The sequence below is a fragment of the Heloderma suspectum genome, chromosome 5, assembly GCF_057233095.1.
Source record: "Heloderma suspectum isolate Gila_16-S chromosome 5, 16-S_ref, whole genome shotgun sequence".
NCBI classification, from domain to species: domain Eukaryota; kingdom Metazoa; phylum Chordata; class Lepidosauria; order Squamata; family Helodermatidae; genus Heloderma; species Heloderma suspectum.
Window position 1 is genome coordinate 73623594 of NC_139462.1, and position 27062 is coordinate 73650655.

At 43.1% G+C, this 27062-nt stretch overlaps 1 protein-coding gene across 3 annotated transcripts in view; it reads left to right on the top strand.

The window, feature by feature from the left end:
* The window catches only part of KLHL2 (kelch like family member 2), a 69764-nt gene that overhangs the window by 35746 nt on the left and 6956 nt on the right, over nucleotides 1-27062 (top strand). For all 3 annotated transcript variants that reach the window (XM_084856392.1, XM_084856393.1, XM_084856394.1), the window contains 7 exons: nucleotides 1799-1908; nucleotides 9276-9392; nucleotides 10373-10522; nucleotides 12653-12770; nucleotides 12986-13183; nucleotides 13802-13903; nucleotides 26504-26632. In XM_084856392.1, the coding sequence (XP_084712518.1) occupies nucleotides 1799-1908; nucleotides 9276-9392; nucleotides 10373-10522; nucleotides 12653-12770; nucleotides 12986-13183; nucleotides 13802-13903; nucleotides 26504-26632 (924 nt within the window). The remainder of the gene's footprint in view (nucleotides 1-1798; nucleotides 1909-9275; nucleotides 9393-10372; nucleotides 10523-12652; nucleotides 12771-12985; nucleotides 13184-13801; nucleotides 13904-26503; nucleotides 26633-27062) is intronic.

Consider the following 27062-nt stretch of genomic DNA (forward strand, 5'->3'; position numbering starts at 1 on the left):
TGAAACAGTCACTTTCTTCAGTAATCATTTTGAGCACATTGAGAACTGTGCCACCAAGTTTTTGTGGCAGATCCATCACAAGTTGAGATATATAGAAGTGGCAGAAGACTCCTTTCTTACATGTGACGCTGAACAACTGAGGAATGGAGCGTTCCTGGATTGTTTCCTAAACCAAATGCAAATCAAACATGGTGAGCAAGCAGGAAGTAGCACACTTGTTCGCTCCCAAGCAGCCCCAATCATCCATGGGTTAATTAATTGGTTGTTACGTGCGAACCGGCTCAATAGGTGAAATTGGGTGCTCTCACTTCCTTAGTGCTAACAGCACTACAATATATCCTGGCCCTAAGGCCTGTGTGAGCACTCCCCCCCCCCCCGGGCCCCACAGTTTCAGGACCCATTATCTGCAACCTGTGAGGCTCAATGGGCCCTGTATTATCAGTTTAGATTCATAAGTCAGTATTATTTATTTAGCTGCACTTCTTTCCTTACAAAAGGAGATACATCAAACAGTCAACAAGATCTCCTAGGCAACCAGCTAAATTTTGAGCAGGTGGCTGATCATAGCATTGTCTCTTCAGATGCCTTACACTATTTCCTGGGGAACCTGAGGGAATACACAGAGTAACTGTGTATGAGAGAGTATGTGTGTGAGAGAGAAGCACCACTACTGTGTTTGAATAGCATCACCACTTAAGAGATTGCTCCCCTGAAACTGCTGAATTTGTAATGGATTGTTTCGGTTTATAATGCTTCTGTTCTAGTGTTCCATTCTTTCAGGCAGCCCTGCCTTCCTCCAGGATGCTCTTTTCCATTTCCTCTTCCACCCAGTTATCTGTGTCTCCCCCAAAACCCTGCTGCCACCACCGCCAATCAGTCAGCGTTCTACAAATTACTGACCACGCGCACTCCTCGCTGGACTGTTTTAGTTCAGATTTTTTTAATCAGATTTTTTGTATGAATCTTGGGGTCCCACTGAGCCTGCAGATACATCCCGCTTGTGTGTGGATGGTGCCGTTTTGGCTACATAAGCATTGGCACATGCCTGAACAACAGAAATAGAGAGATTGAGGGAATGATCCCAAATTTAAGATTGCGGAATACTCTAGCTGTAGAGTATTCTGCCAACCTCTGCTCTTCCTGTTCTTAGATGGTGGTTTTAGAACTGTTATTTCAGTTAGCTATTAATATGTGGTCAGCTGTTTTTAAAGAATTGTTAGTTCTGCTGCTTTTAAACGGTTAGCTTCAAATTGTTTTATTGAAGTTTTAGTGCTTTGTTTTAGTGTTTGTTAATCTTTAGATATAGTGCTTGTTAATCTTTCTTTTTATTGTAACCTGCTTTGGTTGTGTTAAACAGAAAAGCAAGGTGAAAATAAATAAGAATTGACTTGTTTGTTGGCCCTCAGGCTCTATTTCCTGCTGCTGCAACTGCCTCAGTCTTTGCTGTCCCTGAATCCTTTTTTTTTTTTTTTTTGTACTCTATGTCATATTTTGGAACAATGATCTTATTGTCAGTCATAGTTTCTGAAACTGGGGAAACTATTTTATGGGAAAGATTATTGTTCCTATGGTTCCATAGTAATCAAAATGGATTTGTTTTATAAATGGGATTTCCATATTGTAGAATGCACTGAAGTGCTTCATATATATGAAGTTCGTGCTCCAGCAAGTAGTCATAGCAGCTGGAATGAAAACTAAATGTGTATTTATTGAATCTGTATAAAGATGAAATAGCTCTCTTACTGCTGCTTACATTCCAGTAGTGTGAGATTTTAAATATTTCCCCGCCTCTTAACAGAACAGCACTTTACCGAGGTCGTACTTGGTGAGGAATTTCTGAACCTTGGTGTGGAACAAGTGTGCAGCTTGATTTCCAGTGACAAACTAACAATAGTATCAGAGGAAAAGGTAAGATAACTTCTGTTTAATTTGGAAGCAGTTTTATGGATTGTTGAAGCCTCGGATAGCCTTCTCTCTGTCCCATCAGCCAGGACACCTAGGCTGGTGGGGACGAGGGAGAGGGCCTTTTCCGTGGTGGCCCCCACTCTGTAGAACTCCCTCCCTAGGGAACTCCACCATGCCCCCTCTTTAATGAGCTTCCACCATGCATTGAAAACGTGGTTGTTCAGGCAGGCATTTGGGGTGGGTTAGGGTATTTTTAAACAATGTTTTAATTTATAATTTTAGTGTTTTAAATTGTACTGTTGTACATCGCCCAAAGTGGCCAGGTGACCGGCCAGATGGGAGATTAAGGAATTAAATAAATAAATCAGATACAATGGAACAATCATGCAGATGTCCATCGATTTACTCTTACTAAACCCTAACCATAAAAGCAGCACATGGGGGAAGCTTGTTTGCTTTCTTGTTCACTCACTCACTTATTTATTTTATTTATTTACTAAATTTATAAATTGCACCCTCTACCTATTAGGAGCCTGGGGTGATGTTAAGTAAAAATATTAAAACATCAAATGATATATAGGAGCACATGACAATAAAATAACAGTGGAATTAATATTAAAATGGGAAAGTGACAATCTTTACAGCCTATTTTTAGCGGTTAGAGTGTTGGACTGGGACTCAGGAGACCTGGCTTCTAGTTCCCGCATGGGCTCTTTGGAAGAAAGTCGGGATATAAATGTAACAAATATAAACAAAATAAGAAAGGAGCCAATCTCACCTTCCCTTGGGAGGGAATTTCATGGTTTGGGTTTTGCTACTGAAAAGGCCTTATCTTGAGTGCCCACCAGCCTTGCCTCTCTGGGATGCTCGAATTTTCCTCATCCTTTCCCCTCAGTCTCCCGCTGCAGCCACTCTTCTCAGTTCTGGCTCTAATATCAGAAATGAATTGAGCACAGAACAAAGACCTGAGAGGAGGCAAGGCCACAGGGGGAGAAGGGGTTCATTGCCCTCTTCCATGCACTCCTTTTATTGTTAGAACCTCCATCCCCTGTTTTATGGACGAAACTGAACTACTATCACATCTGGTTTGGCTCTGACTTTTGAGGATAAGTTTGCTATCCAGTCAAACGTCACAGATTAGTCAAAAGCCTTTCAGCGAAATTTGCCCAAGGTAGCTAATGAGAGACACTAAAAACGACGCAAAATCATATATATTAAAAGATGTAAAATGGTTAAAAATGCCCTGTTCATTAGTGTTAGGTAACTGACTCATCAAATATTTGTGTCGTATCCATTGGGTTGTATCTTGTGTTAGTCTGGCTTAGGTCTCATTCATATCAATGAGTCTACTCTGTGTAGGGCTAACATTGGATACAGCCATTTGATCAAAGATTTTTAAAGCATTAACGTTGTGAGAACATCAAAGAAAATGGCCATCAACAGGTTTGGGACTTACGCAAGTGCAAAGAAAAAGAAACTGGTTATGAGCATATTTTATTCTGCCCTTCCAACAAGGTGCTCAGGGTTTCCAGTATATAGTTCCCCTACCTTATACTCACAACAGTCCTATGAAGCAGGTTAGGCTGTGTATGTGTGTGACTGGCACAACGTTGCCTCACAAGCTTCATGGCTGAGTAGGGATTTGAACTTGAGTCTGCCTATTCTTTGTCTGACCCACTGTACCGAGTAAGAAAGGGCAATGACTACTTGCATTCCTGATTGGGTCACCTAAGAATGTAAGAAGAGCCATGCCAAATAGATGCCCATGGGAAGCCCACAAGTAAGACATGACTGCAATACCACCCTCCCACTCTTGAACCCCAGTAACTGGTGTACATAAGCGTGCTGCTTCTGATACTGAAGGTAGCACATAGCCTTCATGATTAGCAGCCATTGGGCAAGTTTGCATGACATGAAAACCCACTCTGGTGAACAAGTCACGCAGTGTGGCTTGTTCACAGAATAACAGACAATGAGCCCGACAGACGATCAGGCTCACTGTGGGTTGTTCTACCCCTCCTTTCGCCTCAGTCCTCCAGCCTGCTTCTGCATGTATCCCAGGGGACTTTGTGGCAGAACCCATCTTGTCTGCCTGTCCCATCCCCCTCCCCGCTCAGATCATGACCCCGGCTTTTTTCGTGCCCTGACATTTGTGCAAATGGGTCTGGAATACTTTTTTTTTTTGGCCCCAGAAATTTGCCCAAATGTCTTTGCTATTTTTTATTATTATTTTTGTTGACTTTTCACAGTTGCCTTACAGCTGTCAAAAATATATATAGCCTTGCCTATTGCCTTGTATGTTTCAACTGTCAAAGGCAAGGAACTGCAGTAGGAAACATACAAGGTAATTGATAAGACGGGAATGCATATAAGCAACTTTGACAGCTGTTAACAGTTGACAGCTTGGGGAAGTTGATAGGTCACCCCCTTAGCAAGGTGATCCCCAGGGCTCTAAGTGTTGAACTGATGCTTGGGGGTGTCCTGTTTCCATTTGCAGTAACCGGAGCCACAAAGTGGGGTCGGGGGGAAGCGTAGATCTCCCTTAAAAGGACTTGCTGGAAACTCAGAGGAGTGCGGAATGGAAGCAGGGTGCCCCCAAGCATCAAGTCCCAAGTGTGCAAACCCAGTCTGACAGCCTTATTCTCCATGAATTTGTCAAATCCCCTTTTAAAGCCATCCAAGTTGGTGACCATCACTACATCTTGTGGTAGCAAATTCCATACCTATAGTATAACAGGTAACCAGTGGAAGAAGCTTTACTGTGCTTCCAGGTTTGCCCTTGCCTGCTGCAGCGGGGGGGATGGAGATAAGCTGCCGTCACTTCTCTCCTCACTTCTGCCCTTGCTAACAAATGACACTGTAATGAAATAAGGTAAGTGCCATCGTCCCAGTGGCATTCTTCGAATATTTAACCAGTCAAATAATAAGCAGTCAATGACAATATGCCAAACCCTAGTTTAAATGCTAAGTAGAAGTCATTTTTTATCATTAAAACTGTCATTGTTTTCCAAACAAAAGAGTGAGTACATAACAAAACAAACAAACAAAATCCCTTACAGTTCTCCTCTCCTCTGCACCCAGGGCCGGCCCTAGGATACTCCTCAGTGTGAGGAGTGCCTTTGGTGCCTTGCCCTCCATGGTCACTTTTGCAGGGCCTCTCAGGATTAATGGGGCCTGGTGCAGGTGTGATGTCCATCAAGAATGACATTGCTCAAAACCTGATCTCTCAGCCACTGTGCTACAGTTTGCACAAGCCAAAGTTCAAAAAGCCACATTCTGAGCAGTGGCAGTGCACTATGCAACACAGCAGGACTATCACAGGCTTTACTTACAATTTTGTTTTGTTTTGTAGCAGTTCCTATCTTTTGGTAAGCATTCTTTATTTTAGAATATTCATTATTTTTATCTTTAAAAATAATAAAGAAAAATATAAATAAAACAGCTTACAGCTTTATTTTATTATTTATATAGTGCTTATAGAGTTTACAGTATTTGAAGTGCTAATTGCTCGGTAATGTTGCCTCAAAGTAAAGGTGTTTCACTGATTTTTGCCTAGCGTAAGTGACATCAAAGTGGAAACTGAAAAAGAAACATACTTTAAAGCTAACTGAAGGAAGATCGTTTTTGCAGTTAGTACCTAAACAACCAGTAGAACCTTGAGAGAAAGGTTACAGACACTTGCTTTTTGCCACCCTAGCTCACTGCAGACAGTACATCCAAAAACATAGCCGCTGAGCTCAGCCTGGTGCCCCCCTCAGCTCAGCTTGGTGCCCCCTTCAGTTAGGCGCTCTGGGCGACCGCCCTGCTCAGCCACCAGCCTAGTGCCAGCCCAGCCTCCACCCTAAACCACCAAGCAGAATAACAACATCAATAATAAAACACTACCAGTCCAGTTTTTTTTTTTCTTTTAAGAAAAAAAGGAAGGGGAAATGGAAAGTAGGAGGGGGAGGAGACAGAGGGGAGGATGAAGGAGGGGAGAAAAGGCAACAGTGGAATCAGACTAAGAATGGAAGAAAGATGGCGAGATACTGCTCAGGGTAGAAGCAATATTAATCATAGCAGCAGAAATGAGCAGAAGCTAATAGGTGCAACCCCAAAGCCCTCTCAAATATATTTCTTTAATTGATTCAGGGTACTTGAGAGCAAGAAAGATAGAATCACAAAAAAACCCCAATAAACACCATGAAACAATTACAGAATGAAAGCCACAATAAAATAGGATAGTACATTTTCAGAAAATAAACACTCTGGGAATATCTGGAACCAGAAAGACATTAAAGTAAGCACTAGGTGAACCTCCCTGGTGGGAGGAGGGCAGTTCCATAAATGGGTGCTATAACAGAGAAAGCTGGCCCTCTCCCTGGTCGCTACCACCGCACCACAGATGGTGGGGGCATCTGGAGAAGGGCTTTCAAAGAGTGTTGTAGTACATGGGCTGGTTGATGTGGAAGCAGACAATCCTTTGGTTCCCTAGGTTCAAGGCTGTGTAGGCTCCGAAGGTTAGCATCAGCACTTCGAATTGGGCTCGGAAACTGACAGGTAGTTCTTTCAACATGGGCGAGATGTGTTCCCAACAAAGGTCCTTGTTATTATCCGAGAAGCTACATTTCATGAGAGAGCCCCATGTACAACACTTTGCAGTAGTCCAATCTGGAGGTTTCCAGAAGATGGATAAATGGATTAGAGGATAAATACATCCTATGTAAAGGGGGGGAAACAGTGTGCAAAGATAGCATATACCTAAACCACCCAAGGCAAGGTCATATGACACTGAACGTGGGCCGAGATGTAGGCTATTCAAACTATGTGCCGAGTTTGGGCATATGGAGAAACTGTTGTGATTGTTTTGTTTTGCCACATGCCCAGGTCGTGTGTGGGCGTCTTCCCTCAATAAGGGCTGACACTTTACTGCACAATCACAATCTGACTCTGAGACTTGGCAGTGATGCGGTACTATCAGCCCACATCTAAGCCTGCTTTTAGAGTTGTGTGACTCTTATCCTTCAATTAAATCCTCAGCAGATTTTCAGGACCCTAATTGCAAGCTGAACTTAACTTTTATGAAACATCCACATAGACTGCAGATATGTTTAGTATGGTAGTTCTATATTTGTTGTTGTTGTTCAGTCGTTCAGTCGTGTCTGACTCTTCGTGACCCCATGGACCATAGCACGCCAGGCCTTCCTGTCCTGCGCTCTCTCCTGGAGCGTGCTCAAGTCCGTATTCATTGCATCAATGATGCTATCTAGCCATCTCATTCTCTGCCGTCCCCTTCTCCTTTTGCCTTCAAGTTCTATATAAAATCCTTCTAATAGCAAACTCAGGTGGTGTGTGCCAACAGGATTGTAACCAAAGCAAGATCACTCAGAAGCAAGAGGGAGGGTATCAACATGCTCAGAATCTTGTACTTGCAAAGTACAGAACCCTTTGCAGGAAAAAAAGCCCTAAAGGCTTAAACACACCAAAAACATCCAGTGAGGACTGAGTATGCTCATTTAACCACAGAATGTTGACTGTCAGCTGGAAAAGAGAAACAGAAAACTGGGATAGGGGAATGGAATGGCCTACAGAAGGCATTGCCAGCTCACTGAAATCCTGAACATGAGTATTTATATTAGGAGGAAAAAATACTTTGCAATATTTTTTGCATGTCCCATTTATAAATAAAATTGAGTTAACTGTCCAGGTTTTTTGTTGATTCCAGTGCATGAATGGAAACCACCCAGGGAGTTTCAGCTAATGGGCTGTATAGAAATATAATAAATAAACAAACAAACAAACAAACCATAATGAGCAGTTAAAGGTGAAATCCTATACACGCTTATCTGGACGACTTGGTGGGACCTACATTTGAGTAGACATGCATAGGATTGTGCTGTAAAATAACTGAGGCCTTTTAGCAAATACATTTGAAAGTGCATCTACCTGGCTTTCTGGAAAGGAGTAGCAAGCATACGTAGAAGTGATAGTGGTGCTCGGACCTACAGATAACTTGGCTATGCTTTTTATTAAAATTTTTATTAAAAAAAATTGTTTTGCAAAAGCAACTTATAATTAATAACTTCAGTGTGTAAGAAACATACTAGTTTATCACCCTGTGTATGCTAAACCTATGAGTGGTATGAAATTAAAATCCAGTACTAGAAAATTGCTTTCTTCATAGTTCAAGATTTTTAAATTAGTGTCCATGCTGTGGTTCTCGTTAGGACTGTCAATAGTTAAAGAAATTGTAGTTTATTAACTAACTAATAGGCAAATGTTTAATCAGTGAAAATTTAATGCCTTCATATATTGTCAGAATTTCAGTATATATACCTTTTGGAGATAGAAGTGTAAAAACTCATAATTTACTAAACCAAAGGTATCATTCTTAGAAGGGACAAAAATCTGTCTTTGACCCAAAAAATCAAAGAAGCTTGCCATTAACTTACAGCTCCAATTATTACAATCTGCTCCCCTTCATTGATCTATAGGTTATGCTTTTTCAAGCTGACAGCCTTAATTATTTTAATACCAGGTGTTCAGTTGGGTCACATTACTAGGCCAACAAGCCTTGAGATCTAGCTAAATAGCTGCTGTAGAAATCATGACGTTATGTAGTTGCATGTTCTGGTTAAGTAATATGAGGTTGTAATCCTACACACACTTACCTGGGAGTAAGTCCCACTGAACTCAGTGGGGCTTACTTCTGAATAGACATGTATACGGGTTGCATCGTGAATCATGCCTTATAAGTCCAGCCCCTTCATCTTCAAAGTTCACTGCTAGAGATATAACTTGTGAAACCTTTACAAACTGAAGTGGGTACAATGATTTACACAGGTTTCTAGCTGTTGTGAAAGTATGGACCACATCACATGTCATCCTCTTAATGAAGGAACACACATGCATCTTAAGTTCCATCTGCCTCTATTAGCAGCTTTGAAGCGCTTGGTGTTACCTCATCTTGTGTCCCACTCCTGACAAGGAGAGATTCCTAGCTTCCCTGATGCCTTGCTCATTCTGTTGGCATCTGCTCTCTCCTGAGCAACGTTTGCACAGGGGAGAGCAGCTACTGCCTATGATCTGCTCAGGGACAAGGCTGGTTTGGTATGGCATCCTTTCTAACTTCTTTCCAAAGTTAGGTTTATGTTGTCTTTAAAAGGTTGGATTTTGCTGTGGATGGGTCAGCAAGTATTCAGGAGCTAGGGGGCAAGGCTGTTTCATCTGCCTCTCTAGCTTCCTCTCTTGTACTGGCACGTTGTGGAAGCATCTCGCTCCTCCATCCTGAATCCCAGAACTGGCAGAGTACGACCCATTAAGAGAGTACTGTGTGAATCTGCCCAAAAAGAAAATATGCAAAACTCATAGCATTCCTTATGTTGTGCAAGGTTTTTGAAGCAGTGATAGCGTGGGTGAACCATGATAAAGATGTGAGACAAGAACTCATGGCACGGCTGATGGAACATGTTCGCCTACCATTGCTCTCCCGAGAGTATTTGGTTCAGGTAAGTAAAAAGTAAGCATTTCACGCACTCTCTCTCTACTGTGATTCTGTAAGATAAACAACTGCATTGTAAGAGGGTAGACTAATAACCATAGGAATAAAATCTATGCCATTAAGGAAAGGAAATTACTTACCCATGAGCAGCTTTTCTTGTAAAATTCTACTAATTTATTTCCGTCATCTGTAAATCTGGTGATGCTATTTTAAAACATAATCTTTTTTTCTCGTTTCTGTTATGCTTTGTGGTGAACATAATATACTTTGAAAATATTTAATAGTGGCAATGATAGCGTGCTCTTAATTTGGAGAAATAGATTTATCAATCTAACTAGCAACAATCCCAAATTTAAAGTAATGTACCTCACATGGCTTTTGCTAAGAGGGTCTGAACTGGCAACTATACTAGAACAAAATACCTTGGTGTATTGTGTACAAGTGTATGTATTTTCCTTTCTGTTGAAGAGTTTAATATTTGCTGTTGGTGTTTCCAAAGACAAATATATTTGTATAGTTTAGAAAAAGCTGGGATTTTTAAACGCATCTTAACAAATTAGCAATATTAATTCTTCTAGTTTTGTTTTCCTTGGGTTCATTTGTTTAAATAAGTTATCCTGATGGTTTCCAAATAGGTTTTGAAGAAGTATTTGCATGGCAAAATCTGTACTGTTATAGAACAAAATTCCGAAGGGTACTTAATAAATAAAAATAGGCGTGGTTAATAATACTGCTTTACCTTTTTGCCATGGCATGGCTTCTGTTTTATTTCTATGTTCTGATATCTAGCTTGTCAGCCTACGTCCTTGAATTGGTTTGCCTTCTAATTTTTTGGAAAGCGTTGTGTTTACATTTCTTATTGAACAAAGAGACCTGGCAGAAGACTAATAATGAAATAGGAGCTGGATTCTCCAACCACTTATATTAGTCAGTGTGCACTTATATAGCAGGACTTTCTAAAATTGTGTCTATATGTCTACCGTGCAGAGAGTCGAAGAGGAGGCACTTGTTAAAAACAGCAGTGCTTGTAAGGATTATCTCATTGAAGCAATGAAGTACCATTTGTTGCCACTTGAGCAAAGAGCTCTGATGAAGACCATACGAACAAGGCTAAGAACACCTGCCTGTCTTCCAAAAGTAAGGCCCATCATCGTTGGTTGGCTGGCTTGCTTCCCTTTTGCGTGGCACTGCATTCTGTGAGGAAAAGTTAAAATATGCAATAGCAATGTAATGTATGAATTAAATCCTGTGGTCTTTTTATTAAAAATTCTGTCACTTCAGAATAATTTAAGGTATCAAAATGACACCATGAAATCATTAAACCAGAGAAAGAGGTATGCCACTCTCCAGTTGCACCCAAATGGGTTCTGTTCTGTTCTGGTGAGGGGGAGAGCAATCCTATGGCCACTAGACTTTGTCAAGATGGCCATAGGATTTTTCGGTTCCCAGAAACTGTGCTTTCCACCCCCTCCTAGCTGGCATGATTCTTTCCACGCTGCTGCTGTCTCCGTGCTCATAAATGGAGCGTGGAGAGGGCAAAAACAGGTTGTTCCCAGGGGAGCAGAGGAGCTGTTTTTGACAGCTTCCTGTCTGGCCTCCAGGCCCCTTTCCTCTCCCTCCCTGAAGCCAGTTAGTCACATGAAAATGTGCATCTAGCCACAAATGCAGGGCAGGCGAGGAGCAGAGGAGAGGATTTCCTCCATCCGCCCTGAACTGGATAGCCAGTAAGCTCCAATTTCAGAGGCTACTGACTATCTCAATAGGATTGCTCCCTAAGTGTATTTAGACACACAAACTCGAGCAGGGGTGTTGAAGCTCTTTCAGCCCAAGGGCTAAATTCCATTTTGGAGATGTTTCCAGGGTGAGGCACATTCAAGTGGTGGGGCAAAATGCAAAAAATGCCAGCAAATTGTAGCTTAAAACTCTTACTGCCATTGAACCACCCAGAGCGCTTAGGCTATGGGGTGGTATAGAAGTATAAGAAATGAAGTAAATGAAATGAAACTATTTCTTTCTTTATTTCATTTCTATACCATCCAGTTGCCGAAGTTCTCTGGATGGTTCAAAAAGCTAAAACTTAAGGTACAGCATAAAACAATATAAAATATGAAAGCTTGAAACTACAGTATAAAAGTACAATCAGAATAAAATCTAGCAGCAATGCAGAGATTTAAAATACAGATTTAAGAAGAGCTAAAACACTAGAATTCTAAAATGCTGGGAAAATCTAAAGGTCTTTGCCTGGTGCCGAAAGGAGCACAGCATAGGCTCCAGGAGAACCTTAGGAGAGCCATTTCAATGTTTAGAATTGGAGGGGGGGGGGACTGAACAAAAGCCAGGAAACTACCAAACAATTGGTGGTTGGGGGAAACTGGGTGGCGCTATGGAAGGGGGCATGGCCATCTGGGGCACCCCTGAGGCCTGCATTGAGACTCCAGTTGGGTCAGATTTGGTCCCTGGGCCTGAGGTTCTACACCCCTGATCTAGAGCATGCTCCTTATTTCTGAATGTCATACTTTCAAATTTCATCAGTAGGGTTCTAGCTTTTCCTAATTGAATGTTAAAGTATTCATCAGGAGGGTTCTAGCTGTTGTCCAGGACAATTTAGAAACCATTAAGTAACTGACATAATGGAAAGATGGTGAAATCATGCATTGAAATAAATAAAGACATGTGAGTGAGATTGTTCAGCAAAGAGACTATTCGGCTTGTTTAGAGTATCTACCTTTTAGTCAAATGTTTCTAGAGGTATTTGGTGCCACACACATGGACAGTCATTTAATAATAGTGTTACAAACCATGTAGAGGCTAGTCTCTCCTTGCCTCCGAATAGGTGATGTACATACAGTAGGTGATGTATGTATGAGAGTGGAAAGACATCCTCCTTTTCATTGGGGATTTTGGTGGTAGAACTCCTGAGAATTTCCTTGGGAAAAGTAGTCTCAAAATAAAAGAGGAATGCAAGAAGTTAAAGATGACTCTCAAGAACTTCCTCCTTCACCACCTTCTTCTATTTGGTGAGGTGGCAAATCAACAGGTATGGCCATAATTTATTCACATCTGCAACTGGATGAACCACTCACCCCTGTCCCATTTCGTAATAGTGGTAGGTATGTCACTCTGAGACATAAAATGGCAGGTAGTCTGTGCTTTCTTTATCATGTTGGTTGTTTCTGTAAGAAATTATAGCTTTTCAGTTGTGTTTTTTTGTTTCCATTCATGTGGATAAGTAGTTAGGTTACTTACTAGGTATTGCTTCCTTTGAAGCTGATGGTGGTGGTTGGAGGACAGGCACCAAAAGCTATCCGCAGTGTGGAGTGTTACGATTTTAAAGAAGAACGTTGGCACCAAGTTGCTGAACTGCCTTCCAGAAGATGCAGAGCAGGTAGTTATTTCTCTTCTTAAATTGAAAATACTGCCAAATGACTTCTTAAATATTGTTGATAATGTTTAAACCCATGTCAACAGTGTCCTCTGAAGAAAGATGGGTTGACATAATGTATGAATGAAAGAGCATACAGCTCGTAGGATTTTAAAGTATGGTTTGCAGAGACTGAACTCTTAAATATAGGTGGTGAAGCAGAACATCCTCTCTTTCAGGAGTGGTATACATGAGTGGCCTTGTCTTCGCTGTTGGTGGCTTCAATGGCTCCTTGAGAGTTCGAACAGTGGATTCATATGATCCAGTGAAGGACCAGTGGACAACTGTTGCTAATATGCAAGACAGGAGAAGCACTTTGGGAGCTGCTGTATTAAATGGGCTCCTCTATGCTGTGGGAGGATTTGATGGAAGCACAGGTATAAAATCTTTGAATAATAATGTACTGGCCTGTTTGGGTTGTTTCTTTCGAGGAGGCAATCTTCTAGATTGTGGAGTTTTTCTGAAATATTATTTTCATTAGCCTTTTCTCCTGAAGCTAATGCTTGAAACACATTGGGATGTTGAGCTTTTTAAAAAAGAAACACTACAACAACATAAGACACCTCTGCTTAAATTGAGACCATAAAAGATCTACCACTTGAATTATTCTAAAATCCTTTTTTTCACTGCCTTTCTACTGCGTTTCCTCCTCCAGCCCTGCATTTTCAGTTAGAAAAAAATCATATTGGAACCTGTTCCACATTATATATATATATATATATATATATATATATATATGCACACGCACACACACACACACACATTCTGAATGAGTTTTCTATGTGTTTTCTGTGAGTTTTCAGTTGAAATATTGCAAACAGTATTTCAACTGAATAAGACCAGCAATCTAATGTTACTATCATATCTGTTAGTAGCTAAATGATATTTGTTTATTCCATGAACAGGAAATAGTTCATAATTCCTATTGATTGTCCAGAAAATTAGCCTAAATAATACCTTCGTTCTTCCTGGCTTTGCATACTGCTTTATTACAGGTTTATCCTCAGTAGAAGCTTATAATATGAAGACTAATGAATGGTTTCATGTGACTCCAATGAATACAAGGAGAAGTAGTGTTGGTGTAGGTGTAGTTGGAGGTAAGGTCTCCTCGTAGGTCTCAGCTGAGTTCGCTGTCTATGTGACATACTGTTTTTTCTTTCTTTTATTTATTTATTCAACTTGTGAGTAGGCCTATAGATGAAGCTCAGGGTGATGGATGTAAATACAAAATAAAATACAAAAAACGAAGAGCAGCCACAAGACAGTTTAAAATAGCAAAGACTAAAATATCTAAAACAACAAATACCAAAAAGATCAAAAAATATCCACAGTGATTAAAAAAAGAAGAAGCTCTAACCTTAAAGATACCTCTGGGCAGTAGAGTGACTGTATAGCAAATCAAAAGGCTTGAGAGAATAAAAAGGTCTTAGTCCAGTGCTGAAAAATCAACCAAGTAGGAACCAGATGGAATTCTCTGGGGAAAGCATTCCACAATTGGGGGCAATCACTGAAACGGCCTGCTCATGCGTAGCCACCTACTGAATCTTAGTATGCAGGAGCACTCAGAGTAGGGCCTCTGATGATCTCAGAACATGGGTAGGGACATACAGGAAGATGTGGTCTTTCAGATATAGTGCCCTAAGTTGTGAAGAGCTTTATAGCTTAAAACCAGCACTTTGAATTGAGCCTGAAAAAGAACCAGCAGTTGTCAACATTACATATTACATTCATACTTTGTGACAAGATTCCATTATATTTCATAGGAGTGCAATTTATTATTATCTGTTTGTGCTTCTTGTAAGTGCAGAGTTATTAGTTTTTATATATGCTATGAGCTAGCTAGCTTTAAGTGCTAAATGTGTTCTTGGAACTGGGACAAGGGAGTATGCCATAGGTGCAAAGTGAGTTCTTGGGGAGTGGGGGAGAGAAAAGCTCCTTAACTCAGGAGGAGACAGATCTTCACAAGGGTGTTTCTGAAATTAGCTGTAAGCCTGGGCTGTACAGGGGGAGGCCCTCTTGAAGTTGGCTGCAGGAATTATGACTGGGACTTTGAGTCAAGCTGCTTAGATATTTGTTTAAGATAAAGGCCCTGAGCTAATGTTAGGTATAATATTATAAATAGTAACATTTTGACATAGTTGAGCAGAGAGATCCTGGGGGAACAGGAAGTCTACCAAACATGATTATCTGAGCTCTGCCAGCCATGCTTGCTAGTTAGGAATGAATCTCTCTCTCTCTCTCTCTCTCTCTCTCTCTCTCTCAATGACAACTGTTTTGTTAAGAGGAATAAGAATTTAAACTTTAATTGTATTAAGAATATGCTAGCCACTACGTCTATTGTGCTTCTAAGATCTTAATTGTATTGTATATGGTGATGTGTCTTGCTTTTTCATCATTGCCAAGTTTTGTTATTCTGTAAGATTGTTTGGTGTGTGTGTGTAGTGGTACCATTTTGTGTTCTCTGGCTTGAAGGATGCTTCAAGGACCACCACCCATAAATTGTTATAATTCTTGAAGCCCAGAACACTCAGCTGGGATTTGTGAATAGTTGAGTGGGGTCTGTCCATATAAACACCATTCTCTCCCTTAGACAGGTGAGTCTCAGACACACCTGTTCAGGTAAGGGAAATAAGCTAGTCAGATGGAGCAGAAGTGACTCACCCATCTCACAGCCAGGCAAGATGGTACTATGCTGGTCTGATACTGTAACATCCAGTTCCAGTCAGTACTCTTGCCACCATATTCTGTACTATCTGAAGTTTTTGGACCGTTTTCAAGACAGTTGTCTTCACAAGCTTAATCCTAAATGCCCCCATTTAGTCACCATATATTTTTCAAAGCAGACTAATAATTAGGGATGGGAGCATCACCGATGTTTGAGACTGCCAAGATTCTCCAAACTCCACCTTGAAGTTCAGATCGCTGTGTTCCCATGTTCAGTTGCAATCTGGTTTTCTTTTCAAACACAAAAAGTCCATATTTTGGTACACTGTTTTTGAAAATGTGCACCCAAATATGCACATTCCTGCCCTAGACTAAAATGTGAAAATCTGTACTTTGGGGGACATACCCACTTTTTAAAGTACAGATTTCTAAAAGTGCAGATTTTTCAATGTGAGCACATGTTTAGGGATATGAAAGGTCCCCCCCCCCCAAATGTGCTCGCATTCGTAGGTGCAACCAGGGTAAATTCGAGTAAAAAATGAAACAATGTCAAACTCTTGTATATCCCTACTAATAATTTCATGAAGGCAGAGTACAGTCCCATCCTCAGATGCAGTATTAGGCTCTGGAGTGCCCTCTGCTGTGATCTGTATGAATTTCCTTTCCTATTCACCTTATCTTTTGCTTTCCTTGTGGCTAGAAAAAATTAGAGTACTGCCTGCTGTAGAAACAAACAGCTATAGCAGTCACTTTTATTTATTTTGGCTTCAACTAGGAAGCTAAGTAGTACCTCTTACGAAATAGCTGCTCAGGTTTCAACAGGCTTTCTTGAGTAAATTAATATTAATTTAGGGTGCAATCCTAACTAGGTAGGGGGCCGCCTCCAACCTTGGAGGCGACCGCCTATCCAAAGCAAGGCAGGAGAGGCACGGGTGGGATTGTTCCCTCCACGTCTCTCCTGCCTTGCTAGTTTTCGCTAGACAGCCATTTTCAGCTGTCTAGCGGCGGGGGGGCCAACCGGGAGAGGAAGCTGCCGTACGACACATTGGATGTCCAAATATTTGTGTAAACTGTTTTGAGACACAAAGGATTCCATGATTAGTTTCTCATACTGCAGATCACATTGATAGATACTTTATTTTGATAGATACTTTATTGATAGATACTTTATTTTGGTGGTACATTAGACCATATATTACAGTTTAAAAACAAAATGAACATTTCCATTAAAAAATAGAATAGACTAAAAATAACAGTTCCAGTTTAAATTGGAGACAAGACAATTTCTCAACTATGTTGTTTATTTACTGTTAGCTTTTCACAGCTCCCCCCCCCCAAAAAAAAAAGATTATTTGGGGCTTCTAGTTTAATAAGAGAGAACTGTCATTACTGCATAAGCAAGGATTTCTTGTAATTCCCATTATAACAACCAAAAGCTGTAGGGAAGAAAATAAGCTTGCTCCTGTAAAACTCCAGTAGCAAATACAAATGTCAACTCTATAAGAATTCCCTAAAGTATAATCCACATATAAGCAATCATTGCTGTGTTGTTTATGTACAGATAAAAGTAATATAATTCAGGCTGAAACCCTGTCAGGGTATCGTTTGCTAGACGGAAGCCTCCAAGATTCCTGCCGGGCTGCTGTGGGAGAAGCGATGGAAGCGACTTTTGCCTCTCTGTCAACTTTTTAATTTTTTTTCCAGTATATGGGCCTCTGAATCCATGTAGTGGAGTTGTGCTGGTAGGGGAAGGCCTGAGGCTAGAGAGGCCAAAGGATACAGCATATCCTGGCCTCTCCCTGCCTTTGTCTGGGGTCATGACACTGACTTTGGAAGAAGAGCCACCATGGAACTTGCTGCAACAGCTGGGGGGTGTGGGGGTGAAGATCTGAGTGGTCATCTCTGATGTCTTTGCTCTGTCTACAGCCTCAGAGGTGAAAATCCCCAGTATCTGATCAGTCCTCAGACAACGTCTCGGGGCCATAGAATTGCACCTAGTAGATGAAAACTCTTGCTTAAGAGATTGTGAAAACAAATTGCCGACAATATTGTGAAAGCTGATTTGCACAAAGCATTACCTGCATCTGTCTCCTGTAAATAGTTTTACAATGTTTCAGTTCTTCTTCGTGGTCTCTGTGCATCACACATATGGGCTCTGAGCCTGTGCTGAATTTCATTCGGGAAGCTTCCATAGCTGAGGAATGTTTTGGCGGAAACCCTTGCCCCACTGTCCACTGCGCATGTCCCAGCATGTTCCTGCCCATTCCCTCAGTTCTCTTTCGACTGCCATAGAGTCTTCTCGGAGCTTCCTCTCTGCTAGAAAGACAATTGCTGAGGTCTTATTGTTACTGTTACATTTGTTGTTGTTCATCTTCCTTGTCTTCCACATCGTCTCCCTCTTCATCAACGTCCACCAGAAAAAAGAAATTCCTTCATTGTCTTAGTCGTTTGTCCATCTCTCAACCGCAGCTGTGGTGCCATCTTATGGCTGCAAAAGCATTTTTTCAGAAGTGTGTCAAGTGTGGGAGTAAGTTGCCCCCCACTGACCCTCACTCCCTCTGCCTTTTTTGCCGGGGTGAAGGACACCTCCCTGATTCCTGCTCCCTGTGCCAATCATTTGCTAAGCAGGCACGGAAGAACAGAGTGGACAGACTTAAGGCAAAGCTGTGGAGGAGAGTGTTGTTGGCGACAGACCCCAAAAATGCTGCAGGGTCTTTTACAAGTGACAAACTTGAGGCGATTATGTCTTCCTCCAAGCTGAAGTCTCCTTGTCCAACTACCTCAGTTGAACAGACTGATCCTCTGACCTGGGGCCACTCCTTAGCACTCTCAGTTGTGAGAAAAATCACAAAAAAAGACAAAGATTCCAAAATCGGGACCAAATGGCCTGAAAAAGCATAAGAAAAAGAGGATGGCTGAAAACTCTTCAAAACTGACTATCCCAGCACCTCCTCTGTTGCTGGACTCGTCAGTTTGTGTACTATCACTGGCACCTGCCGTGTCCAGTCTGCCGCACCAGTCACCACTCCAGTCGACTGTGTCCGAGGGTGAAATCCTGGAATTTTCCCCTCCGCTATCAGTCTCTCGGGATCAAGAGATTTCTCCATCAGGAGACCGTCACTCACCAATAAGGCATGAAGCCCCACGTCGCCATCTCCTGTTCCCTCCTCGGGATCGAGAGCATCCGTTCCATTCGGGGTCGTATCGTTCTCCTTATTGGGATCACTGTTTCAAACTTCACTACAAGGACAGATCAAGATCTCTCCAAGGCACTTGGGACAAATGCTTGGAATGGTCTTACTCTCCGCAAGGGTCTTAGCATTTTGATGAATGGCATGCTGCTCAGAATCGAGCATATTTTTCAAAGTGCTCCAGGTATGCTGCCCTGCACTCCACAATTGACTGCCCTGCAATCAGCCTCTTCTGCCGAGGACTGTGTTCCATCCTCCTGAGAGGAATGAGTTTCTGGTGCCTCCACCTGTGCCACCTTGTTCCTCTTTGCTGCTGAGGAGCCAAGTGGAGCCATCTAAATTGGTGCACTTGATCCCGGCTTCGGTTCCACAACCGTTTCCATCAACAGACTGTGCACCATGAACAACTTTACACCATGACTCTGTTGATGACTACCAATCAGATTCCTCTTCTTACTCATCTGTCCCACCATCCATTCCATCTCCAGATGATGTAGTGGGCTCCCATGACAGGGCATCCTCCTCTGAGGATATGTTTAACTTTGCTGAGCAGGTCAGCAGAATGGCACATTCCTTGGGCATCGAAGTACAACAACTGGAGGAGCATATACAGGACCCCGTTTTCGACGCAGTCCACGCCAAGTTATCGAAACCGATAGTGGTGCCTTTCCTCCTGACCCTTCTACAGACCATCCAACAGTCTGGGAAGATCCCCTCCTTCATGGCTCCAACATCTAAGTGCTTTGAATCCCTTCATAGGGTGCAGGAGAAGGACGTGGAGTTTCTGTATTTACATCCGCGCCCCAAATCCATCATCGTGGAATCGGTGCAAGGTCGATCGCAGAAATCTCATGCATTACCTGTTGATATGGAAGGAAGAAGGTTAGACTTCCTGGGTAGGAGAATGTACTCCATGGCTGCTGTAGGGCTCCGAGTGGCCATTTACCAAGCCATCATGCCCAAGTATCAGTTATTCTTGTGGGAGAAGATGGACTCCCTTTGTGCCTACCTCCCAGAGGATCAAAAGGAACTTGCCAGGATCTTCCATGCTGAAGCTGTCAAACTATCTAGGCAGCAGATTAATACCTCTAGGCATGGTGCAGATTGCAGTGCCAAATCGATGGTTGGTTCCATTGCCCTCAGGAGGCATGCCTGGCTGAGGTCTGCGGGAATGACTCCTGAAGCTAGGTCCCAAATAGAAGACCTGCCTTTTGATGGAGAGGGGCTCTTCAATTTAAAGACGGATGAGCAGATGGACTTTGTTCAGGAAGCCAAGACAACTGCCCATAAGATGGGCCTGGCTCCTCAGCCAGTACAGCAGAAGTACAGGAGTCGCAGGTGGTTTTGGCCCCAGCTGTACGCGACCAAACAACAGTTCGACCAGTACCAACATTACCAACCTACTCAACACCAGAAGAAACAGCATACTTCGACTGCAAAGTTTTTTCAGGACCGCAGCAGGATTGACTCATCCTCAGAGCCTTGACTTTGACTCTCCAACATTCATTGCTCCCATTCTTCCCACCCACCCCCTTTTCGGATCCGTTCTGACACGCTTCCTACTGACCTTCTTAATACAGGAGGGAAATTATGACTTGATAGGTATAACTGAGACTTGGTGGGATGATTGTCATGTCTGGAATATAGCAATTGAAGGATATAACTTGTTCAAAAAGAACAGGAGGAACAGAAAGGGAGGTGGGGTTGCACTTTATGTGAAAAATACATATCTCTGCACAGAAATGCAGGAGAATGAGTTTGGTATCCCCATCGAGAGCATCTGGATCAAAATAAATGGAGCAAAGAATAAAAGGAACCTGATGGTGGGAGTCTACTACCGGCCACCCAACCAAGGAGAAGATGAGGATGAAACTTTTGAAAAGCAAATAGCCAATGTTTTAAGGAAGCATGATGTAGTAGTAATGGGGGACTTCAATTTCCCCGATATTTGTTGGGAGACAAATTCTGCAAAACATGGCCCCTCCAGGAAATTCCTGACTTGTGTGGCGGATAACTTCCTCCTACAGAAAGTAGAGGAAGGAACTAGAGGATCGGCTGTCCTTGACTTGATCCTAACCAACATAGATGACGTAGTGGATAAAGTAGCAGTTACAGGAACTCTGGGGGAAAGCGACCATGTTGTACTTGAGTTCTTGGTTCTAAGGGAAACAAAAGCCGAGTGTAGTCAAACGCGTACCCTGGATTTTAGGAAAGCTGATTTTCATAAACTCAGAACAATGATCAGTAAGGTCCCATGGCAAGCAACTCTAACGAGAAAAAGAGTGCAAGATGGGTGGGAGCTTTTAAAAAAGAAATTCTCAAGGCACAATCACAAACAATTCCAACAAGAAGAAAAGGTGGAAGACAACAGAAGAAGCCAGTGTGGGTTCACAAAAAGCTTAGAGATGACCTGAAAACAAAAAAGGACACATATAGGAAATGGAAAGAAGGCCAAATAACAAAGGAAGAGTACAGGCAGTTAGCACAGAATTGCAGGGATGGCGTCAGGAAGGCTAAAGCTGAGAATGAGCTGAGGTTAGCGAGGGATGCTAAAAACAACAAAAAGGCTTTCTTCAGCTACGTGCATAGTAAATGGAAGAGGAAAGAAATGGTTGTTCAGCTATTAAATAAGGATGGCAAAACAATAACAGATGACAAAGAAAAGGCAGAGGTTTTCAATTCCTACTTTGGCTCAGTCTTCTCCCGAAAGGGTCTATGACCCCCCTGGCAAAGGCGAAGTGCAGGCTGAAAGGGCAGGATTGCAGCTTGAGATCGATAGGCATATGGTCAAGGAACACCTAATTACTTTGAATGAGTTCAAATCTCCAGGGCCAGATGAGCTGCACCCTAGAGTAATAAAGGAACTGGCAGAAGAACTCTGAGAACCGCTGTCTATTCTCTTTGAGCAATCATGGAGGACGGGGGAAGTGCCAGATGACTGGAGGAGGGCTAATGTTGTCCCTATCTTCAAAAAGGGTAAAAAGGAGGAACCTGGGAACTACAGACCAGACAGTCTGACATCAATCCCTGGGAAAATTCTGGAGCAGATGATAAAGCAATCCATCTGTAAGCACCTTGAAAACAATGCAGTGATTACTCCAAGCCAACAGGGATTTGTCAAGAACAAGTCCTGCCAGACGAATCTGATCTCATTTTTTGATCAAATAACCTCCCTTGTGGACTGTGAGAATGCTGTGGATATAATATACCTCGACTGCAGCAAAGCTTTCGTCAAAGTGCCCCATGATATCCTGATGAGCAAACTAGCTCAAAGTGGGCTAGATGAAACAACGATCCGGTGGATCCACAGTTGGCTACAGAATCGGACTCAAAGAGTTCTTATCAATGGGACCTTCTCAAACTGGGGAGAGGTAACGAGTGGGGTACCACAGGGCTCAGTTCTGGGCCCAGTGCTCTTCAACTTTTTTATTAATGACTTGGAGGAGGAGGTGCAAGGGAATGCTGATCAGATTTGCAGATGACACAAAATTGGGTGGGATAGCTAATACTTTGGAAGACAGAAACAAAATTCAAAGAGATCTGGATAGACTGGAGCGCTGGGCAGAAAACAACAGAATGACATTTAACAGGGATAAATGCCAAGTCCTGCACCTAGGAAAAAGAAGCCAAATGCACAGTTACAAGATGGGGGATACATGGCTCAACCACACTACAAGCGAGAAGGATCTTGGAATTGTTGTCGATCACAAGCTGAATATGAGCCAGCAATGTGATGTGGCTGCAAAAAAGGCAAATGCCATTTTGGGCTGCATTCATAGAAGCATAGCTTCCAAATCCCGGGAAGTACTAGTTCCCCTCTACTCAGCACTGGTTAGGCCTCATCTGGAGCACTGTGTCCAGTTCTGGGCACCACACTTTAAGAAGGATGCAGACACGCTGGAGAGGGTTCAGAGGATGGCAACAAAGATGATCAGGGGACTGGAAACAAAGCCCTATGAAGAGAGACTGAAAGAACTGGGCATGTTTAGCCTTGAGAAGAGAAGACTGAGGGGAGATATGATAGCGCTCTTCAAGTACTTGAAAGGTTGTCACAGAGAGGAAGGCCAGGATCTCTTCTCGATCATGCCAGCGTGCAGGACACGGAATAATGGGCTCAAGTTATGGGAAGCCAGATTCCGGCTGAACATCAGGAAAAACTTCCTGACTGTTAGAGTAATATGAGAATGGAACCAATTCCCTAGGGAGGTGGTGGGTTTTCCCACACTGGAGGCATTCAAGATGAGGCTGGACAGCCATCTGTCAGAGATGCTCTGACTTGGATTCCTGCATTGAGCAGGGGGTTGGACTCGATGGCCTTGTAGTCCCCTTCCAACCCTACTATTCTATGATTCTATGACCTGGCAGATAATAACATCAGATACCTGGGTGTTGGACATAATTGCTCCATATATAATTATATAATAAAGTTTCACACTCTTCCCCGCCAGGGACTGTTTGCGTCACACCACCATCGCAGGCCCTCCTTCTGGAGACACCCACCCTGCTCCAAAAGGGAGCTATTCAGAGAGTCCTTCCATTCCAGCTGGACAATGATTTCTTCTCCTGCTACTTCACCATACCGAAACGGGACTGAGGCCTTCACCCTATCATGGATTTAAGGAAGTTGAACAAGTTCATCAATCCCAGAAGGTTCAGAATGATCACTTTGGCCACAATCCTCCCTCTCCTTTGAAATAATGTCTGGTTTGCTGCCATGTACCTGAAGGACACGTATTTCCACATAGCGATTGCGGACACCCACCGTTGGTACCTGCGCTTCATCATTGGTACCGACATGTTCTAGTTTCGGGTCCCGCCATTTGGCCTGGCAATCGCCCTGAGAGTTTTTATGAAGTGCACGGCGGTCGTGTGCATGTACCTGAGGCTGCAAGACATTGAGGTTTGTCCTTATCTCAATGATTGGCTCCTGGTCTCGGATTCAAAGAGGCATCTTTGTCGTGCCATTGGGATTGTTCTGAACCTTCTGGGCACATTGGGCCTTTAAGTCAACAGAGAAAAGTCAATTCCGGAACTGACTCAATGACACCAGTTCATAGGAGCACTACCGGATTCGATGGTTGCTCATGCGTACCTCCCTCAAAATCAACAAAAGCAATTAACTGCCCTTGAGGAGACTGTCGTCGCCCGTCGTTTGGTCACCGCCTGCACCGCCCAAGTTCTCTTAGGCCACATGGTTACTACGGTCTCAGTTGTCAGGTGGGCAGGACTTCAGCTACAACCACTACAAAATTGGCTGTTCCGAAACTTCACTTCCAGCTCGGATGCTCGGTGCTGTCGCCTTTCAATCCCAAACGTCCCTTCTCTGGTGGATGCAGCTGTACAACTTGGATTAGGGAATGCCTTTCGTCTAGCTGCCTCCTACACAAATCCTAACAACGGATGCCTCACTTTCTGGATGGGGAGCCCACTGTGGTCTGTTGCAGACTCGGGGCTTATGGTCTGCAAAAGAAAAGAAATGCCACATAAATCTTTTAGAGCTTCTTGAGACTTGGAAAGCAATGCGTGCTTTCGAACCTTACCTTCAAGGCAGACATGTGCAGATCCTGACAAACAATACATTGGTCTTCTGGCACATTCGGAAGCAGGGCAAGATGCGCTCTTCACGACTTGTCAGCCTCACGTTGGACATCTTTCAATGGGCAATTCAGTGAGGCATTCTCTTGAGTGCTCTTCTCTTCATATTGCCAGAAAGGACAATGGCTTAGCAGACACTCCAAGCCGAATGTACCAGTCTCCTCATGAGTGGCAGATGTTGGCTTGTATTCTGGATCTCCTCTTCCAGCATTGGGGCAATCCAACAACATACTTGTTCGCCACTCCGGCGAGTGCCATATGCACCCACTTCTGTACAAGAGCGGAGGTCAGTTGATTATCTTTCAGCGATGCATTCCAGATTCAGTGGCAGGGAAAACTTTTCTATCTGTTTCCACTGTTTCCCCTCCTCTCCAAGGTGCTGCAGAAGATAGTGCATGATGGGACGGACTGCATTCTCATTGCTTTTTGGTGGCCGAGACAGCCATGGTTCCCAGCTTTACTTTGTCTATTGAGGAGACAGTTCCTCCACCTTTCATAGGATCTGGACCTGATAGCTCGAGACCGAGGCAGGATTCGTCACCCAGATCTTGACACATTAAAGCTCACAACTTGGAGGATCCAACAGTGATTACTCCTCCTCGAGTTCAACCCAGAGTTCAGGCAATCCTGGATGTGGCAAGGAAGCCAGCTACCCGTCCTTCCTAAGCTGCAAAGTGGTCGTCCTTTCAGTCCTTTGCCAATCTTCATGCTTTCGATCCTCTTCAGGCTTCTTTGGAGAATGTTCTTTTTTTCCCCTAGTTTGTTTCAAAAAGGTTTAAGATGTTCATCTTTTAGAGTTTATCTAACGGCTCATTCTTGTTACAGAGGGCCAGTTCAAGATTTCTCCCTCTTTACTCACCCTGCTATTCACCAGTTCCTGTGGGGTCTAAAGAACTTGGCCCCTCCAGTTCGAACTTTGGTTCCTCAAAGAAGTCTTTCAGTGGTCTTTCATGCTCTCCTCTTGAAGCCCTTCGAACCTTTGGCCATGACAGACCTTCGCCTATTCTCATGGAAAGTTGTCTTTTTGGTCGCCATCACATCCTCTAGACGTTGTCAGTGAACCCTGTTCCTTGAGGGTGGACCACCCTTACACGATCTCTCTTAAGGACAAGGTTGACCTCAGGCCGGATATTGATTTTCTGCCCAAAGTGGTCTCTGACTTTCACGTCAACCAGACCATATCGCTACCAACCTTTTTTCCAGACCCTTCTTCTTACCTGGAGAAGAAATTGCATGCTCTCAATGCCAGGAGGGCATTGGCTTTCTACAAATCCAGGACAGCATCGTTCTGTACCACGCAACACCTTTTTGTTTGCTACGGCAGTCCCAAGAGGGGCTCTCCTGTCTCCTCCCAAAGACTGGCTTCCTGGATTATGCAAACCATTGGCTTGGCCTATGATTTGTTGGGATTGGAATACCCTCATCACCTTGGAGCGCATTCCACTTGAGCAGTAGCCACATCTATAAATTTCACCAGAGGCTCACCGCTGTCGGACTTGCACAGGGCAGCAACATGGTTGAAACCGTTGACATTTGTGAAGCACTACGCTGCGTGTTCAAACACGTTCGGACTTTGCTTTTGGGCGAGCCGTGCTATCATCAGTCTTGGCTTAAGACACCTACCTGCCTCTGGTAAGTGAGATTGTTAATTGCCCATATGTGTGATGCACAGAGAGCACGAAAAAGAAATGCAGGTTGCTTACCTGTAACTGTAGTTCTTTGAGTGGTCATCTGCGCATTCACACAACCCTCCCACTGTCCCCGCTTCGGTGTCAATGTCGCATTCAGTGTTGGTACCGAGGCGCGATTGTTTTCCTTGCGTCCGAGGCCACATTAGGCGGTCTCAAGGAACTGAGGGAATGGGCGGGAATCTGCTGGGACATGCACAGTGGACGGTGGGGGAAGGGTTCCCACCAAAACATTCCTCAGCTACGGAAGCTTCCCAAATGAGATTCAGCGCAGGTGCAGAGCCCATATGTGTGAATGCACAGATGACCAGTTGAAGAACTACAGTTACAGGTAAGCAACCTGCATTTATGCAGAACATCAATCAAACTGCATTGCTTCTTTAACTAATTTACATGAGAGCATCCACTTTCTGATCAAAATCAGCCGCTTAAATGATCTTCAGAGATAAATGTTTCTTGATGTAATCCTCAGCACTGTTTACAGAAGACATATAGTATATTGTGACAATCTACGTATGTGTATATGAACATATACATAATTTGCTAATCATATTTCTAGGTATGCTGTATGCAGTTGGTGGCTATGATGGTGCATCACGTCAGTGCCTTAGTACAGTGGAATGCTATAACTATAGTTCAAATGAATGGACCTATGTTGCAGAAATGGGCACTAGGCGTAGTGGAGCAGGTGAGCACGCAAAACTTAAATGAGAGCTAATGTTAAGAACTGTGTCATGGAAGAATACGTGGGTGGATGAATGCGTCACATGTTGGTGGTCTCCGATGCTCAGGTGTGGTGCCAGTTTTGTTCCAGTAATTGCAGCTCTTCAAACCTCCAGTGAGGTCCAGATTACACTACTGCTCCTTGAACGTATATACATACAATGAGTTTGGGGACAGGTCTCTCATTTGCACGTGCCTCCTCCACATTGCATGTATATAAGTCCTGAACCAGGAAAGTATTGCATTTATCTGAATGTGTGATCTGTCTGATCCAGATGAATTTTGAAATCCAGGTTTTGAGTTGTGGGATCAAGGAGGTCTCATGATATCTCACAGTTCAAGTGTCACCATTCTAGAGGTGAGGAAGGGTGGTAGGTACACAACCTAAAGATCCA